Below are 20,952 nucleotides of genomic sequence, written 5' to 3'. Positions count from 1 at the left end.
AAAAAATCTTCTTCTTTACTCCTGGACATCAAGAAGCCAAACTGTGGGCATAATTATAATGAGCAATGAGCCCTCTACCAAAATTGTGAAATTCATGGCCCCTGGGGCAGGGGTTCTTGTGTTAGGGTGGGGCTCTATTGGTCATATAGTGAAAATGTAGAAATTCTTTGAAAATCTTCTCTGTCTCTGGGTATTAAGTAGACAAACTAATAGCATGGTAATGATGAGCAAGGATGCCTCTTTATACCCCCCGCAACAAGTTGTGGGGGGGTATACTGGAATCGAGTTGTCCGTCTGTCTGTCCGTCCGTCTGTAGCCGCAATGGTTTCCGGGCTCTAAAGCATTATCCTTTCCATCTACCGTCACCATATCATACATATGAACTACCCATGGGATGAAGATGTTCCCTATCGATTTTGGGGTCAAAAGGTCAAAGGTCAAGTGCACTGGACATCGAAGAAGCAATATGGTTTCCAGGCTCTAAAGCGTTATCCTTTCCACCTACAGTCACCATATCATACGTATGGACTACCCATGGGATGAAGATGTTCCCTATCGATTTTGGGGTCAAAGGTCAAGCGCACTGGATATCGAAGTAGCAATATGGTTTCCGGGCTCTAAAGCCTTATCCTTTCCACCTACAGTCACCATATCATACATATGGACTACCCATAGGATGAAGATGTTCCCTATCGATTTTGGGGTCAAAAGGTCAAAGGTCAAGTGCACTGGACATTGAAGTAGCAATATGGTTTCCGGGCTCTAAAGCGTTATCCTTTCCACCTACAGTCACCATATCATATATATGGACTACTAATGGGATGAAGATGATCCCTATTGATTTTGGAGTCAACAGGTCAAAGGTCATGCGCTCTGGACATCAAAGTAGCAACACTCAGAAAAGAGGTAGTTTATACCTATTACCAACACCCTTTGGGAGATTGGGGTAAGCGGGGGGTATTCTTAGTGAGCATAGCTCACAGTACCTCTTGTTAAAATTTGTGAAATTCATGGCCCCTGGATCAGGGGTTCTGGTGCTAGGGTGGGGCTCTATAAGTCATATAGTGAAAATGCATTATTTCTTTGAAAATCTTCTTCTCTGTCCTTGGGTATTAAGTAGACAAACCAATAGCATGGTTATGATGAGCAAGGATGCCTCTTTCAAAATTGTGAAATTCATGGCCCCTGGGTCAGGGGTTCTGGTATTAGGGTGGGGCCCTATTGATCATATAGTGAAAATGCATTTTATTTCTTTGAAAATCTTCTCCTCTGCTGCTGGGTATTAAGTAGACAAACTAATAGTATGATAATGATGATCAAGGATGCTTCTTTCAAAACTGAAATTTATGGCCCCTGGGTCAGGGGTTCTGGTGCAAAGGCGGGGCTGACCACATAGCTATTCAATGTTTCTTCCATCCAAAAGTAAAATTCTTATATTTAAACACAAACCTAATTCAAACATTGGAAGGTTGTTACATGATACTCAGGTGACCTATAAGGCCCCTGGGCCTCTTGTCCGTAATATATCTTAAATAGATGGTGTGTTCTGAGTGAATATATTATAAACCACACAAGTACATTGTGTTTTAACATTATTGAATAAAAATGAATATGCAAGCATCCCCATGTATTGTAGATTCAAGTTTATTCACAAAACGGGCAAGTCACAATAGTGGGGATGTATAGTTCAGAAAGGAGTGTATCAAAGAATGTTTTGCACTTTGAACCTGATTACTAAAATATGATAAATACTGATCATGACAGAAAATAATTTGAAATTCCATTTTCCCCCTTCATTTCTTTTTTGTTATCCAAACTATCAGTGGACAAGGTGAAAATGGCAAAGTACAATATTATATTGATAGCGATCTAATTTATGTGGGGAAATGAAAGTACTCAAGGTGAATGATGTGACTCATGGGCCCTTTGTTTCAAATTAATTTGCATCTTTATTGTCAGTGAAACTGACTTGGGTGAGCTTTGTGGCTCATGTCTTTTTATTCCATTAGAGGTTACCAAGTCGAGGATGGATCAGCTATACTTCCTGTGAACACCACAGCTTTAGGTGATGTCACTGTGGTTGTGTATCACGCTAGATCTACCTTTGGAGGCAAAGTTCAAGGAAAGGTAAAGACTTCATCATTATACCAGCAGAAATTTGATATTGTAATCACCATGTCCATTTTTCCATCTGTCTGGAAATATTTTTCAGAGTTGAACAGGATGCGAAAATAGCACTCATCCACTCGTCCTTCAGTAGTTATAACCGGGTTGGGACAGTTGATCTCATTACCCACTTGTATTGGTGATAGATACTTTTTATCAGCCCCCAGGACTTAAATACGGTATTAACCTCAGGTTTTCCTCATTCCAGGTAACATCTATGAAGATTTTTCAACTTCAGTTCCACACGGGAATGATCAAACCAGGGACGACTCTACTGAAATTCACACTGTGAGTTTTCAAATTTAAATTCTGTGAAATTAAACAAGAGTTAATATTCAGTGTGAGAGGGTACAATAAAATATTCATCATCTTGATTGAACATTTTTCATATTTTCTCCAAAGTTTAAGTGAAAAATTCCAAAATGATAATAGTTATTTTTTCATACATGAATGAGTTGTTTTCACAGACAATAGAACAAAACCAAATTGCAATCCTCAGATGAGTTTGATTCACTTTGTGTAAATAATTCACCTAAAAAGCATTACTGCATCACTATAATACAGCGTATTTTCTAATTTGCCTCTTCTCAACTTGGAATTCCAAAATTAAAGGATTCAGAAAAGAATTTAAGTTTTTGATATTTCGACGTTGAATCATCTGGCATTTTCTAATCGGAATATTTTCATCATCTGTTGATATTTTTGTTGTTAACATTTCACAGTTTCAAGAATGTCCATGCCTCCTTCTAAGCAAAGATAATTAAGAAATGCTGTGGTTTCATGAGCATGACCTATATATGATAGAATATTTTCTTAACCCTGATAAAACTTGGTATTTTAGAGCTTTAAAAACAGACCAAATCTTGCTATAGAGATAATATATCAACAGTCCCTCCTAGTATATAACATGAAAAGTGATGCAATGTATCAATTTCATTAAATTTGTTATACAGTAAAACTCTGATATAGCGAATTTCTGAGGACACTATAAAAATTCGCTATAAGCGTAATTCGCTATACACTTATAGCGAATTCATAATTCAAATATAACAAATTCGTTATAAAACTGATTTGTTCTACATGTATATCATTTGTATAAGAAAGCAGCAATTGATATAATTGCGTTTGTATTGTCTCTAAGAGAAATTAAGCCTATGTATTTTTGAGAAGAAATATTTTTATACAACAACTATACACCCTGATTTATATATGATAATTTTTCTTGATGGAATATTAAGTCACGCAAGAACATGTCGAAAGAAAAATGTCAACAAAATTATGTGCAATACATACAAACAGTCTATCGCAGTTGTCATTTACTTGTTAAGTTTAAAATGAAAACAAAATTTGTTTTAAAAGGTGATTTTTATGTTCATTTTTAAGTCAGGGGGGAATAGAAATTTACTTCGTTATATCCGTAAATTTGCTATATCCGTGTTCGTTATAGATGCAGATTTTTATATAGAATATATAAAGAATTTGCCTGGGAAATCAATTTTACTTCGCTATAGCCATAATTTCACCATATCCGTGTTCGCTATATTCGAATTTTACTGTAGTTAGATGGTGATATTTAGTTCCAAATTCTCTGAATTCCAAATCTCTCATGTAACATTGCCTAGGAGATGTTCCTATTCTTTCTTTTGTGACACAGTGTACAAATACACTTGCTATAGTAAATGGAAAATCACACCTGCCAAAAATGAAATTTCTTTAAATATACTAGTTCACCTGAGCTGAATGTTCAAGTGGGGTTGTCAAACGAAACTATTACCTGCCATTTCTCAAACTTCTCACATTTTTTTTTTTTTTTACTTCTTCTCAAGAACCACAGTGCCATTTTTAACCAGATTTGGTTCAAGGCTTCCTTGGGTGAAGGGTAATTTTAAAAGTATGTTAAAATGATGGATGAGGCAAAATGACCTTTAATAATTACATGTGGGCAGGATTTCAAGGGATAATCCTTACTCCCCTTATTTCAGAACTGTAAAGATCCCCACCCCTAAATGAATTTGTTCCTTGAAACAAGACTGATTTTATGGTAGGTGGGATGGTGCCTTTGGAAACAGGAAGAGGGATGGGAGTATTAACAAGTACCTTCAGTTAGGAGACTCTATGATATGCACATTATAATGATGTCTTGTTTTTAATTTCAGATTTGATTTAGATCAGTTAGATGCTGCTGAAAAATACCCTGATCACTTTTGTGTCATGCTAGACATTGCTGTGTCTAAAAATGAGAGACCTGCAAAGAAAGTCCCACCTTGGAACTCCTTCAGCAAATCTAGACTATCCCCAAAGATTTTATTTTCTAACAAGGAGGAAATGCATGACACATTCACAAATTATGGTGAGATCTTGATTGCTCCATGAATTCTAATTCTCTTACCATGAAATATCTGGGACATTTAATGAATTCCATCAACAATGAAATAGTATTGTGTAACAAAACAATGCAGTTTGTTTTACAATAGTGTTAACATCCAACATATTAAAGGATAGGCAGGATGCCCCTGATCAATAGGTTGAATTATCACATCAGAGATTTCACATCATAACGGTGATTGTCTTGGCTTTACCAGCTGGGTATGTATGCAGCTATGATGTCATAGCATGTGTTTAGCTATGATGTCTTAGCAGTGATTTTCTTGGCTCTACCAGTTGGATATGTGTAGCTATGATGTCATAGCATGTGTATAGCTATGATGTCAGTGATTTTCTTGGTTGTATTAGCTTGGTATGTACATAGCTATGATGCCATAGCATGTGTATAGCTATAAATGATTTTCTTGGCTTTACTAGCTATAGCTATGATGTCATAGCAGTGATTTTCTTGGCTTTACCAGCTGGGTATGTATATAGCTATGATGTTATAGCATGTTTATAGCTATGATGTCATAACTGGCGTCGGTGGCCTAGTGGTTAGACTGTCAAACTCTCGACCAAAAGGTCGTGGGTTCGAGTCCTGGCCGCAACAAGGCCGATATTGTGTCCTTGGGAAAGGCACTTTACACAAATTTCCTCACTCCACCCAAGTGTAAAAGGGGTACCTGGCTATAGACAGTGAAAGATATTGTTAAAATGTTAGTGCTCTAGCGCCTGTAACGGCAGCTTGCACTGTATTCTTCCCAGGAAGCTGAGAAAGTTCTAGATTGATATAAGGTCTGCCAGGGTAATAATATATTGTAAAGCGCTTTGAGCAGCATACGCTGGAAAAGCACTATATAAAAACCAATCATTATTATTATTATTATCATCATCATTATAACAGTGATTTTCTTGGCTTTACCAGCTGAGTATGTATATAGCTATGATGTCATAGTCTACTGCACTTTGTTACATTGTATAGTAGGCTATGACATCACAGCAAGGTAGATATTGTGATGTCACAGTGATAAGGATCAGCTAGGGTGTGGTTTTGCAGTCAGCTAGAGTACTTCATATTGCCATGACATATAATTTTGTCTACTGTTCAATGTGTTTTGAAAAAAAGAATCTTAGATCTATTTTTTCACAACATCAAATGAATGTGTCAGAAGCAAGAGTGAAAATGGCATTTTATATAATTGATTTTTATGCCCCGCTTCAAAGAAAACCCTGTTGGTCGTATCCTAATTTCATTGTTACACAAATGTTCTGTAAGATAAATGTCTGCTGTGTATCCTATCAGTACATGTATGTTTATAGCATTTTGATGAGGTCAGTACATGTTTTTATAGACCTGATGAGAGTATATTGACCAAGGACAAAGTCTGGGGTCAATATATTCTCATCGGATCAATAAAAACATGTATGGACCAATATCAAAAAGTTCGTAACTTAAAACCATTTGAAAAGACATGGCAGACACTCTTGAAACATGGATGAAGATATTTTGAATGTGTAGAAAAAACCTAATAATTCCTGAAAACTACTCACTGTACACCCTCACCTGGCTGTTGAATACAGGTAAACTCCCCTTGAGGGCACAGATTATCAAACCCAGCCAATACAAAATTGCACTAATCAAGATAAATGCAGATGATCTTGATTAAAGGATAAAACATACGAAAGGGTTATAATACATTAAACAGAGACCACAGAGTGTTCATTTCTTGTGTGAAACATGCACTAAGTGTGTTGTTAAACTTTTCTCTTGCCACTTGATTTAGTCCCTTGCTTTGCTCTGCACCAAATCTCTTGTTACTCAAGAAAAGTTTACCAACATATACTGTGACAATAGTTGATTAATCACAGAGTCTAAATAATATGATTTTATGATAATTTGTGTTTATGGTAAAGATTGTTTATTATGTTGTATCATGCATTAATGCTGTCTTATCATGCATGTATCTTTCATATCATAACATGTATAATGTCAAGAATATCTTAGTGAGTTCTGTAGTACAGTAATGCTGTAAAATCCTCAGACCACATTCATACCAAAACAATGAAGAAATCCTTGTTCAACTTCATGATAAGATAATTACTGAACGTTTTAGATGAGCATGTTTTAGCTCACCTGAGCTGAAAGCCAAATGAACATTTCGGAACAAAGTTTAGTGAAAGCATGTTGACATTTAAAAGTAGACTGATTCATGTTGCCATGCCTTATGTCATGCTATCTTTTGAAGAAAACAAAACTTATCATTTCTCAGGTGTCACAGACAAAGCCAAGTCTCCAATGTCCGGATCATCAACTCCGGGTTCCAGTCAACACAACACTCCGGAACACAACTCAACGGGCAAGAAATACTCAACAGTGAACCAGAAGCAGGATGAAAATAGGGAAGCAGAGCAGTGTGAAAATAAAACGAAGAAGAACGTGACTTCTACTACAATGGACTTCCTTTCATCACTTTCTTGGCAGAATACAAAGGAAGAGAAGTCAGAAGGAGATAAGAATAGCTCATTGTTTTCCAAAGAGGAGGGAGAAGGCTTATTGTCAGAAAGTGATGACGATGAATTTGCAGCGCTTTCAGAGCAACGTAGCAAAGTTTTGAATGATCCAAACTTTGAAAAAGATGTTGTCTCTGGTGAATGTTTGTTGAATTTTGATGAGGAAAAAGCTGATTCACAGTCAGCGAAGGAAATGACACATTCCGATTTAGGCAAACCGGACATAGATAATCGCGTTAATCAACAACAGACATTTGATCCCTTTGCAGAACTTAGTGCTCTCAGCTCTGAGGGTAATGCTCAGTCAAACAATGAACCCAAACCAACAACTGATAGTGGATTCTTATTTGATGCTTTCACAGATCAGAGTTCAGAAAATATCACGACAAATGAAAGCAAAACAAACATTGATAATATGTTTGATTCATTTTCATTGCAAACTGGTCCATCAGATGCTGCGAGTACAAAGAAGGATGACATGTTTGACTTCCTTAATGATAATTCCAGCAATGATGTTAATCTCTTAGGCTCTTGGAACATCCACAATGTCAAAGATTCTATTTCTACAATGAACATTCCTAGAAACGACTCAGGCTCTAACATGCATCAGAGTAGCTCAGCGTCTAACTTTCAACAGTCACAGGGAATGTCCGGCTTTAACATTCCAAGAAATAACAGTGGGACAAACATTCCAAGAAATAGCAGTGGGACATTTCCAATGAGCCAACAACAATCAATGTATGGTCAGAGTCGCTCAGGAAACAATTCCCCGATCACAACTAGACAAAAAGTGGAAACTACAAATTCAGTATTTGATCCATTTGCAGAATTTGGTACATTTGCAATTGATTTACATGATCTTTTCTGTGAAATGTCTTTAAGTTGAAAAATTAATTTTCATGAATACATACAATGTTTTGTGCATATTTTGAACTTTTTTTGTCTTCAATTCTTCAGGCAATATAAGTGATAGAAGTAAAACTGGGAGTAATCAGAACTTGAACAAACCTCAACAACAACAACCAACAAATCAAACAGCACCAGCTGCCACATCACAAGGATCTCCCAAGGTTGCAAGACCTCAGAATTCCCCAAAGCAACAGACACCCAGTAAACCAAACTACAACGTTGGAGGATTTGTGATAGGAGGAAGGGATGACCGTGGTGTTAGGAAACCATACGGTAAATTCAGTGCTCAGGCCACATGGGTATCTTTAAATGTTTTGAAATTTTAAAGAAAATCATGCCTTTTTGAAATTTTCATATCCACTGCAAATGATTTTGACTCAAGTGAGTTGAGGTGTCTCCCTTTTGTGTGCTACCAATAGAATTCAGATGTTGAATAGATAAAAACTCTGTAGTGTATTAAAGATGACACACTAGGAAAAAATTCTTTTTAATACATTCTGTTTTTGCTTGTTTTCATCTTTGCATTTTTTTATCATTTGCTATTGTTCATCGTTCACTCTGTGAGCATTTATTGTTCAGCAATCATTTATCATTTGCTGTGGGTACATGTAATAGAATGTTTTAGGGACTACAAATAATTCAGATTTGTTTAAATAATGACTTCTTGGGCCAGAGTAGGTTGTATAGATTTACTGCAGCAACAAAATAATTAAGTTTTCAAGGTTATATGCTTAATGGGCTAAGCATCCTCAAACTTATTTATACAGTGGCAGATCTTGGGCTATTATTGAACCATTTAAAATTCGGCTTGGATTTCTTGAAAAAATCTCACACTTACGTTTGAGTTTTCTTCTGTTTGAGCAGTCAAAATTTCAGTAAAATCTTGGACATAAGTTCAGAGAAATGCAGGCCATGTGAGCATTGTGGCCTATGGGCCTCTTGTTTATGTCTGATTTATATGGACTTTGTACCATTGCAGACTACATAAAGCTGAATTTTGACTTGAAGTTTTAATAAAGACATCTGTTGTTGATATTGACCTGTCAATTTGAATTGGATCAAAATGCATTAATTTGAATGTTTTTTTCTCTCTCTCTCTACAGGTGTAAAACCCAAAGTAAGTGTAAATGCATTTGAAGATCTTCTTGGTAACCATCAGTTTACCAGCTCCAAACAGAACAATACCACAAAAACGCTTGGAGACATGAAAAAACAGCAAATGGCAGAAGAAATGGACCCAGAAAAATTAAAAGTATGCTTCATTTATTTAGCTTCAGTACTATAAATTCCATACACTTACCTGAGCTGAATGCTTTAAAAGTGAACTTTTCAGATCTAAATTTGCATGTCATCTGTCAATGTTATAAGTGTTGGTGCCAGGGACTTTTTAACATTATATATATAGAACCAGGAGGCCAATTTCAACCATATTAAGTGCATCAACCATCATGGGATGTAAAAGGGATTTAAGTTTCAAGAAATGAAGGTCCAATTACGTTTATAAAGGGAAATAGTGGGGAAATAGAGCTGTATGGATAAAAAGAAATCTTCTCAAGAACCACTGAAACTGAAAAACCAAATTTTGGAAGAATATATTCTTGAATAATGCAGATTCAGTTTTGTTCAGAGGGGAGGCAGTGCAGGGCCACAATAGGTGTTCTAAGTTTTACATAGGAATTTAAGGAGAAATATTATACAATTTTTTTTAAAAAAAAAGTTAGAATTACTTGTTTCTTTCTTACATACACTGTATATAGTAAAGAGACATTAGACTTCAGAAGCTCATATTTGACGTTGTTTATGACAGACATTGAGTCACAATGTTCAATCAATCATATGGCCAAGATGAAGATCAGTGATAACAGTGTTCAACATAAGAAGTAATGATCATTGCTTTGATAAAAAGAAAAGGAGTTGTATGGCTTGTCAAATGTTGCAATATTTGATCTTTTCCATTTGTATTCTATAATTTTGTCTATTTGTATTACATACTTCACACAATTTTTACATTTCCAATGTTTTTGCCTTTGATATCTTTACAAATTGTATTATAGCCATTCCCTCATGAATGCACTCCAGTTGTGAACAATGTGTGTATGAATCTAATTAATATAGTACATTGAGGGTATGAAGTACAGTGCTTCACACCAGCATACTTTTGCATGCCTGCATGAAGCGCCACAGTTCATACCATCATGTATTTTCAAAAATGATATTCAGTTTTTGAATATACATCCTGAAAAATTTCAACCAGTGAAATCCATTATGACTTAAACAAGAAACATATCCCACAATTCCAGTTGTATACATTTTATTATCAAAAACATTATAGCCAACAAATGGTGTATTCTACAATACAATGGAAATTATACAATATCAATATCAAATAGAAAATATAAATGAAAAATTAGAAATATACAATACAAATATAAAATTATATAACATGAATGGAATTGATAGAATATTACAATGTTTGATATGTCATATTGTTGTAAGATACACTCATTATCAAAATCTAACATTTCTTATTGGTGTTTAGCTCACATGAGCTGAAATTCACGCAAACTTTCCTGATTAATTAAAGTTCGTAAATTTTTCACATTTTTTTTTACCTCTTCTCAAGAATCATTTTTCCAATTTAAATCAAAATCACCATAAAACATCTTTGGGAAAAGGAGATTAAGTTTGTTCAAATACTATAAATGTGAAAATATTAACATGGTGTAAATATTTGCAGTGACAAACTAACTACAAGATTAATTCCCATGTGATGAGATTGTACATATACATGTAGATCTGTTATGTTTCAGTTTATACTGTTTGATTTTCACAAAAATTAATCCCACAAAACACTGGTAACAGTTTGGTATACAGAATTTGTAAACTATACTACTGCAAAAAATTTCAGTATCTATCAATTCCATTCATTTTCCCTTCCAGTGAAAGATAATTAAAATAGTGAATGTAGGATGGACGTTTTGAAAATTTTCTCAAGAACTACTGGACCAGAAAAAGGAAGACTTGTTTTTATGTTGACATAATCAAGATTGTTCAAACCCTGGAATCAGGGTGGGGTCACAAAAGAGGTTCAAATTTTTGCATAGAAATGTATAGGAACATTCTTTAATGGGTATAGTATGTTGGTTGGTTGTATTTTCACTCATATGGAGACATCACCACTGCTGGTGAAGGGCTACAAAATTTAGGCCTATGCTTGGCTCTTATGGCCTTTGAGCAGGGAGGGATCTTTATCGTGCCACACCTGCTGTGTCACAGGGCTTCAGGTTTTTACAGTCTCATCCATAGAACCACCCCATCAAGTCCCTTTTGGGACAAGCAATGGGTACTGAGGACCTATTCTACTCAGATCTCCAGGGGATGTGTACAGTGTCAATATATGAATATCTTCATGTAGTTAAAATTCATGTTTGTTCACACTACAGCCTCAAGGTCAAGGCAGGACCAGAAGAGAAATCTATGGGATTATATAGAAAATCTGTTTAAAAATATTCTCAAATTACTACAGTTTACAGAAGTCAAATTAGTATGCAAGCATCCTCCTTATTTTGTGAAGGTTCAAGTTTATTCCTACCGTGACCCCGGGGTCAGGGTGGAGCTACAAGAGGAGTTTTATAGAAAATTTGTCTTCTTTAATTGAAGAGTGCAGAGCTTGAAATTAATATTCAAGCATGCCAATGTAATGTAAATTTGTTTTTACCATTTCCTTGGGATGGTCTATGATGTTGGTTGAAAGTATTACATAAGAATATGATGAATAATTCTTTTAATGTCTACTTCTCATGAATGGCAAAAGTGCAATTTGTCGTATTGATATACATGCATCTTTATGTTGTTGATTTAAATTTGTTTAGCTCTGGGCCACAACATAGGAATAAATAGAAAAACTCTGTGGCCTAGTTTTTCAAATTGATATGCAAAGTTCCTCATATAGGGCAAATTCAAGTTTATTCAAACCATGACCCCTGGGTTTAAGATGGGGTCACAAGAGGGGGCATAGTTTGCATTGTTTTACATGAGAAAATGCTTTAACTCAGGTGAACAATATGACCCATGGGCCTCTTATTACATAAGGGATGCAGCTAACGTTTGTTTGAACAATGCTTACACTAAAAGCAGAATCAGGGTCCGCTCTGAAACTGACCTAGAGTGAGCCTGGGCTCTGCTATCGGGCACACATGGGTGTTAGGTTGGGTCTGATCAGTATATATAATGCATGTATATGTATTTCAAACTCTCATTCCTTATGAGCATTTAGCACACATTCACATTGGTGCATGGTTGAAATAAATCAGGAGGCCTCTATCAGTATTGTGAAATTTATGGCCGTTGCATCATTGGTTTAGGCCACAAAGATGGACTAAAAGCATCATATAGTGAATACATGTATATGAAATCAGGGGTGGACTTATATACATTGTTGTCTAGTTTGTACAATTTTATCAAGTGAATTTCTTACTTTTTATTGACAGGTTTTGGAATGGATCCAAGGGAAAGAACGCAATATAAGAGCTCTCCTGTGTTCATTAGACAAAGTATTGTGGGAAGAAGAAGATAGGTGGCAGCAAGTTGGCATGCATGATTTAGTGACTGCAGATCAAGTGAAGAGAGTGTATCGCAAGGCTGTACTTTCAGTTCATCCTGACAAGGTAAAAAAGCTTACTGAAAGTACTGATGATGGTGTAGCTCTACATTAAGGTTCTGAGGATGTAAACTACCAAAGCATCTTCAGAAAATATTTCATTTTAACAGGAATTGTATATAACCTGAGTTTTGAACTCAAGTGAGCTTTTCTGATCACCTGTTGTCCAGCATCTGTCTGCCTGTCCATCTGTCTGTAAACTTTACACATCTTCAATTTCTTCAGAACCACAGGGCCAATTTCAAGCAAACTTGCTATAAAGCGTCCTTGGGTAAAGGGGATTCAAAACTCTTTAAATGAAGGGTCACACCCTTTTCAAAAGAGAGATGTTAAGAAATAGTGAAAATAGGGTGGTGCAGAATGTACTTGAAGTCAAACTTTTTCAAACATTCAAAGAAAAGAAAAAAGATTGCTGTTTTTAAAATTTGATATTGATATATTTTTGCTTAATTTGTTTAGTTAACATTGATTCACTCAGGCGTGTTATAGAGTATGTTTGAACCTTCAACCCCTCTAATCAGCAATGAATTTATTCATCTAGTTCCTAACGTGCAATGCTCGTTTACAAATATAAAATATTAAAGTAAAAAGTTGTGTAAATACAAAAACAATGATCAATCTCGTATATTTTATCTTTTCATATTATTTTATAAAATGTTTATATGGTGCTCTTAATTTGAAATAAGCTCTCTTTGTTTTTAAATTGAAGCTTTTCAATATAGGATTATATTGTTTGGAGAATGTTTTCTAGGTCAAGGTTTTCAAATAAAATGAGGATGTGAAGGGGTCCAAAGGCAAAACTTATCTGAAAGCTTCTTTGAGTGGAGTTTTTAAATTTTAACATCATAACGTAAAATCTTTCATCGGTATGGACCAGGGGTGTGATTTTTTTCTCTTTTCAGAGAAAATCCTCTGATTGGCTCAATTGTTGAGAAAAAAATTAAACACTTTGGGTTTGATTTAAAGTGACAAAAAATTATATTTTTCCAGGTAGGGTTAGATGTTTTCCTCCCTTTTTGACCAGTTTTCCTCTGATTTCTGAGGAATTCAATCACAGCCCTGATGGGCATGTTCGGGGGCATTTGTGGTTTTAAAAGAACATGTCTTGTTTTGTACTGCTACTGAATAAGATATGCAGAACAGAAAAATTATTATAGATTTCATTGCACTTGGGACTAGTGATATTTTTAGGTCACCCGAGTCACTCACCTCAGGTAACCTATTGCCATTGGTCTTTGTTTGTCGTCATCCATTAACAATTTTACATTTTTAAGTTCTTGAAAACTACAAGGCTAATGATTAAAACCATTTTTGGTGTGAAGCTTCTTTAGAATAAAAGGAATGTATTAAAATTGTGAAATTTATGGTTTTTGCTCCCCCAGGGCCTCATGGGTGGGGCCCAAACTGAGAACAAAATGTGCCAAATTTTCAAAAATCTTATCTACTCCCACACGTGGGAGTTCATTCTCTAGGGTAAAACCAATATGGCCATATAGTAAAGAATATTAAATCTTAGAAAATCTATTCTCAGACATGCGTGAGAAAAACTAAATGCATAGTTATGAGGCTCTCTACCTAAGTTGTGAAAATCATGGCACCTGGGTTAAAGGTTTAGGCCCTTGGGTGGGACCAATATGGCCATATACATCTAAATTGAAAATCCTTTTCTTTTTTCCCACAGTAGTGGAAGATAAACTGAATGCATGGTTATGATGTCCATGAAGTCTTAAACTACATGTACAGTGTATTAAATTGTGAAATGCATTGTTCCTGACCGGTATGGGTTCAGACTTAGGGTGGGGCCAATATGGTTATATATTAGTGAAAATGTATTAAAGCTTGAAAAATCCTTTTCTCTACTTCTGCAGCAGAAATCTTCTATTGTGACAAATATTTTTGTGCATAAGGTTGTTTTTGTTTTGAACATATTTTATTGTACATACATGATATACAAAAGGATCAGAAACAAGTTCAAATAACTTACGAGTTCTTCTCCTTAAAAATATAACAATATATTATTGTAGAAAATTAATGTACAAAAAATATAAATTGCACATCAATTGAATCTTTTGGTTTCATGAATAAAACGACTGATCTTAAGAAAAAATACACTTGTTTAACTCAGAAGATAAAGCATTATTACCCCAAAGTAGAAGGTGGACATCGATAATAACTAGATCATTTAACCTCAGCAAGCTATCCATTAATTTATATCTAGCATTTGAGTATTTACTGCAAATAAAGAAGAAATGATAAGCATAAGGTTATGACAATATCCATGGCCTTACTGGTTAGGTTGAATTTAAATGCTTTAGAAATCTTCTTTTGTTCCTCTGATGTTCAATATAAGATGAATACACATTTAGAGGAGAGGATACAGCTGTCTACCAAACTCACAGATATAATTCATAGTTGGAGGGGGGGGATTGAATAAGGGTTGATTCAAATGTTTTGAACTTCATCTTTCCTTCTATCGTATAATTAAATGGGAATTGTATGCTTATTTATAAAGATCATAAAGCTGTGCACACGACTTAAATGTTAATATGAGACTCTCTGCCAGGTCTATGTATGGGCTATGGTACTCAGGTGACTGTTAAGGCCTGTAGGCCTCTTGTTTATAACTAATACTTCGGCTTGTGGTCCTCTTGTTTTCAAAATACATTTATTTTGCAAATTTTCTTTCCAATTTCAAAATATACTTTCACAAACTCAGAAAAGATATAAAGATCTCTAATAGTTCACAAATAGTTAAGATTACTATGTGTGGTTTTACATTTTGAAGGGGAAAAAAATCATTTTTTTTTCCAGCTTGGTGGATCACCTCATGAATCTTTGGCAAAAATGATATTTATGGAACTGAATGACGCTTGGGCACAGTTTGAAGAGGAGGGAATGAAATCACTCTACTAGGACCAAGACAGATTCTTATTTATTTGTTTACTGTAGAAGGAACAGAGTACCAAATGTGATAATAAGATAAATGTTAGCAACTGTAGTATGAATGTTCATTATGTTGCCCAAAAGAACAAAATGTTTTTACACTGTTTTTTAATGTCTTACTTAGCCAAAGGCTCAAGTGAGCTATTTGATCAAAATTTGTCTGTCAGTGACGGCAGCATCATCTGTGTTTAACACTGTTGTCATTGTGGTAAACATTTCACATTTTCAACTTTTCCTCAAGAACGACTTGGCCAACTTCAACCAGTACAAATCATTGTTCGTTAAAGGGGATTCAAATAAAAGGGCATATCCTCTTCTTAGGAGAGATAATTTGGAAATAGTGAAAAGATGGTTTGGGTTTTAAAAAAAGCCCCACCTTCTTCTATAGAATGACTGTGTTATTAAAGAAAGATCCAACTGGCATGAAAGGTTCCTGATGTAATGAAAAATTTAGGTTTGTTGAAAACAAGACTTAAAGGGACAGGATGGAGATGCAACAGGGTTTTAATTTATACATTTTAAAGCATATAAAGGAAGTTCTTCAAAAATCATCTAAAGAACCAAAAGCTCTGAGTGTCAAATTCATATGAAAACATCTTCATGTAAAGTTTTTATGTGTATGATCACACCATAAACCCCAGATAGAGTTTTACAAAGGAATATCATTAAAAAAAAACATTCAACCAGAGGGGCACAATTTGTGAAATTTAAACACCATGGCACACAGAGCTGGGATTGGTTAGGAGTGAGATCAAAAGTTCAATGTTCGACAGAAAACGAAATTCACATAGTTTTCACCAAGATCCCCTCACCCCCCTTTAAAACTAAATATGATGAATGTTGAAAGTACTTGATTAAGAAGGAAAAACACACGATTGTAGATAACACTCTGTATACCTTTTCTACTGTTTATTCACAGATGAAAGTGTACATTAAAACTGTTGAATGTTTATTAAAATGTAATTTTATCATGTGGTTTTTAACAGTCACTTGTCTTTTTCCACTATTAAGTGTAATCAAAGTCGGATGACAGAAACTTATGGGAGATTTTATCCCTCCCTCCTCCCCAAACTATTTGAATTCAGATTTTTATCTGACATCGATCTTTTGATCTCACCCCCTTAACAATGTGGAATGATTTTACAAGGGAAAATGCAATTGCTCAGGTGAGGGAAGTGACCATAATGGCATTAGTCCTCTTGGATTGAGTTTGTCATTGTATAAAGTAAAATACATGTACTTATGTAAATTTGTGAAATATGTACTAACATTTATTAATAAAGTTTAATACTGGATTCATAAAATTAAAATAATTAGTTATCTTCATGGTTATTTTAAACTGTGTTTTATGCCAGTGTTGTGAATAAAGAAATGATACCTCATTATTTTTTTAAGTATAAAGTCATTTCATATTAGAAAATGTTTTTATGAAATAAACAAGCAGACAATAAAATTAAAATTATTTAAACATTCTTATTAATGATAAATGTATATCATCGGTATGTTAAGTTTTAGAAAATGGCTTACTCTGTGATCCTTTTATTAGTACACCATATTTTTACAAATGATGAAGTCTATTTCATTGCAACATGCCAATAAAGAAATATACCTGATTACCAGCAGTCTCTCCAAATTAATTAGGTTGATTTGATTTCTAAAATCATGATTAAGATCCAAAAATCATTATTTTCTTCATCTCATATTTTTGGCACTATTTGGGGTGTGTGAGTAACATTAACAAAGATATTGTTGGGTTTTAGTATATTTTCAGCACTGTAACTGAAAATAATCGGTAGAAATTTGTTTTAAGAAAATTGTGATAGTTTGATGGCAGCCCCAAGATCTAGAAATTTTGTGAGGGTTGAGTCCTGTGGAGGGGTTGGGTTGTAGCCATTGAAAGGGATTTGGGGTAGTAACCTGACAGAATTCAAATGATGTGATTAGTAATTAGACAAACTTAAAGTTTGTTGTCTCTTTGATAAGAGAGATAACTCCCAAATATATGAAATTCTGTTTTTATATATTATTTCATTATTTTGTATTCCATTTATTGCATTGTATGTACACATAGTCCTGAAGGCTGTTAATGGTTTTTGGTTTTTTTTTTCAAATTAAAGATGATGTAAACAATTCTGAAGCAAAGGCTATTAGTTGGTATAAAAATAGAAGATTAAGGCTATTAGTTGGTATAAAAATAGAAGATTGAAAAACAGAAAACTAACAGTATACTGACTGCAATATAAAGTTCAGGTTGTAATTGAGGGACTTACATTCTCTGAACCTTTTCTCTTATATTTCTTTTGAAATTGACATTGCTTTCATCAAACACAATGTTACTAACTGGTTCGATCCGGTTTTTTAGTTCCACCTGTCCGCATAATCATTACCAAATATGGAGCGTTGTCAAGGTCAAAGGTGTATTGTCTGTTCGGACCAGGGTGTCAAGTTCCTATTTATTTCAATAAAATTGAAGGTTCCTATATTTTCCCTATAAGTCATTAAAAGCCCTATATATCCACAAAAAAAAATGAGTCCTATTTTGAAAAATGATAAAAAAAAAAAAAAAGAAAACCCCCAAAAATCCAGGACCTGATGCCAGATTGATATTTAATTGGATTGTTATGAAAAGAATAACTATGATGATTGTATAAGAACTGTCTATTGGATGGAAAACTGTCCACATTTGAAAGGATTTCATCTTTGTTTATGTTTGATATTCTTTCTTCCCCAGTAAGATACTATGCTTGCTAGATTTTTATGCAGGAACAATAAACCTTTTTACAAATTCCCTATAAACTGCACAAAAAAATTTCTATAATCCTATATTTTTTAGACCAAAAGTGGCTTGACACCCTGTGTTCCGTTAAAAGTAACCAATGGGTCAACAATATGGTATTTCATTACTTAAATCTAGTTAATGTTTTAAAGAAAAAAATACATAAATATAAACAATAGAATGTTTTTCTTTGTTGTTTTATCGAGTGATGAAAGTAGCAATCATTGCAGAAAAATTTGCATAACCCACACGCAGATTATGAATTTTTTATGTAATGCTTGCTTCCTTCATCACCTGATAAAACAACAACAGAAAAAGCATTTTATAGTTTGAGTATGTCAAAGCAATACTGCATTTCAAATGCATTTAGTACACTGTATGGTTTTTTATATCTTTTATCAGAAAACTTTAGATGCGCATATTGATGTTTCTTTCATCATAATAGGTCGGATGGGTATTGTGACCAACAGTATTGTTTAAGTGTAGCTTTGTGATGTCATCGTGAATTAGTGTCAGATTAACGAAATGACAGAACCATAACATTAGGAAAATCATGTGTAAATGTATATATGTGTCTTTAAATTAAATGAAATGTATGCATTGTGATGAATTATGACTTTTTTATGTAGACGATTCTATTAGCAGCCTAGTAGGATTCATTAACCAGTCTTTGTTTTCAGCTTATTAAAGCAGTGAAAGCATCCAAAAGTAGGGAGAACAGTTGCTGCTAAGTACTAAAATTACAAGCAAATCTGTAATTACTCAAAGTTGATGGTTGAAAGACCAGTAAAGATTTTCGTTTTGGCAAAAATGCCTCTCTGTCTAGGTATTTTTCACTAGAAGTTGGATAATTTGTTGTTTCTTCAACACAGTTGCTTACATCAGTGATGTCTGTGGTATATTTATTTTTATTTGCATGCATTTTTATCCCCCTCTCAATCATTGCGAAAGGGTATATATACTACTCAAAATTTGATAAGGATCACTAGGTTATATGTGTGTAATTTACCACTAACAAAACAAAAGACATAAATTTGACTCAGAAACATGTTTACTCAGGTTATGAATGGAAATTCATGAACGGCATGAACTTTTATCAATACGGAATGCTTGAAATCTGATAACGCCAAAAGGCATTTCATTACAAAAAGTTAACAGCAAACCAGAGAAAGAATTACACAGTTTTTGGGGATAGTCCATCATTACACTTAGTCGATGAAGTGTCAATACCGGGTATAGCCTCCCCTTGCATCAATGACGGCTTGACAACGTCGAGCCATGCTTTCAATAAGCACCCGGATATTTCCAATGGGAAGGTTCTTCCACGAGGGCGTTTCCGAGCTCTGCCAAAGTTGTGGGTTGTGCTCTACGGCATGAAAGGGCAACCTGCAGCATGTTCCATACATGCTCAATCGGGTTCAAGTCCGGCGAGTGCGCTGGCCAGTCCACACGGACAATTGTCTCCTGCTGAAGGTACTGCTCCACCACCCTGGCGCGATGAGGATGGGCGTTATCATCCATCAGGATGAACTCAGGACCAACAACACCAGCGTAGGATCTGACGTAAACATCGAGGATCTCATCCCGGTACCGCACCCCGTCATTGTTCCTCTCTCCAGGACATGAAGATTTGTTCTTCCATCCCTGCTGATTCCACCCCAGACCATGATGGAACCACCACCTTAACAGTCATGTTCACTGATGTTGGCATCATGGAAACGTTCACGTTGTCGTCGCCACACTCGGTGCCTCCTGTCTGTAAAGTCCAAACAATACCTGGACTAATCGGTGAACAGAATTTGAACCCAATCGTTCTGTGTCCAAGTGACATGATCTTCAGCCCAGTCCAATCGCTCCCGCCGGTGTCGAACAGTCAAAGGGACTCGAACACATGCCCTTCTCGAGTTGAGACCTGCATTGTGAAGCCGATTCCGTATCGTCTGAGTGGACACATTCACCCCCGAGGCGTTCAGGAGGTCGTTACGTAGGCTGGTTGCTGTCCAGAAGGGATGGCGTCATGCCTGAAGAGCCACAAAATGGTCTTGGCGTTGGGTTGTCGACCACCCCCATGTCAGTGTGCTGCTGTACCAAAAGTTTGCTGTCGGTTCCAGGCCCTGTTTACAATGCTCTGGCTGACGTTTAGTGCACAGGGCCGTAAATTACATGGAGGCGGAGGAGGCAGCTGCCTCCAACTTTTGAGCCAAAAAAAATTAAAATTTAAAGTTCATTAGAATTTATGTTGTTTCCAATAACTAAGAACATGATACCTCCCTTAAAAAGCATTCCAAATCTTTCTTTTAGAATGAGTTAGTCAAGTAACATCTTAGAAGGCCCTAAAATCAAACGTGTTCAGTGTGCACAAAATGTGCTCAGCGTCTGGACCCCCGCCTAATTTCCTGCCTCCTCCAAATTGAAGGTTAATTTACGGCCCTGGTGCATTTGCAACGTCACGTTGTGAATAGCCAGCGTCAAGCATTCCAATACATCTGTCCAGTTGTTCTGTCGTCAGGCGATGCCTTACACGTTGAGGGGGCATTGTGTTGATAAACGTAGTGTAAACACTCAAGTGAGTTTGAAATTTTAGAAAGAATCAGACACCGATGCCTGAGTGAAAATCGTG

At 35.3% G+C, this 20,952-nt stretch overlaps 1 protein-coding gene across 1 annotated transcript in view; it reads left to right on the top strand.

The window, feature by feature from the left end:
- LOC125668208 (cyclin-G-associated kinase-like) overlaps positions 1-18,933 on the top strand; it is a 48,939-nt gene extending 30,006 nt beyond the window's left edge. Inside the window, exons 17-24 of the mRNA XM_048902045.2 lie at positions 2,010-2,127; positions 2,375-2,454; positions 4,323-4,516; positions 6,804-7,877; positions 8,002-8,226; positions 9,057-9,205; positions 12,444-12,620; positions 15,425-18,933. Coding sequence (XP_048758002.2) covers positions 2,010-2,127; positions 2,375-2,454; positions 4,323-4,516; positions 6,804-7,877; positions 8,002-8,226; positions 9,057-9,205; positions 12,444-12,620; positions 15,425-15,526 — 2,119 coding nt within the window. The 3' untranslated portion in view covers positions 15,527-18,933. The remainder of the gene's footprint in view (positions 1-2,009; positions 2,128-2,374; positions 2,455-4,322; positions 4,517-6,803; positions 7,878-8,001; positions 8,227-9,056; positions 9,206-12,443; positions 12,621-15,424) is intronic.
- Positions 18,934-20,952: the final 2,019 nt, after the last annotated feature.

The sequence above is a fragment of the Ostrea edulis genome, chromosome 4, assembly GCF_947568905.1.
Source record: "Ostrea edulis chromosome 4, xbOstEdul1.1, whole genome shotgun sequence".
Lineage (NCBI taxonomy): Eukaryota > Metazoa > Mollusca > Bivalvia > Ostreida > Ostreidae > Ostrea > Ostrea edulis.
The sequence above is the reverse complement of the archived record's forward strand: the minus strand, read 5'-3'. Positions and strand labels throughout refer to the sequence as shown.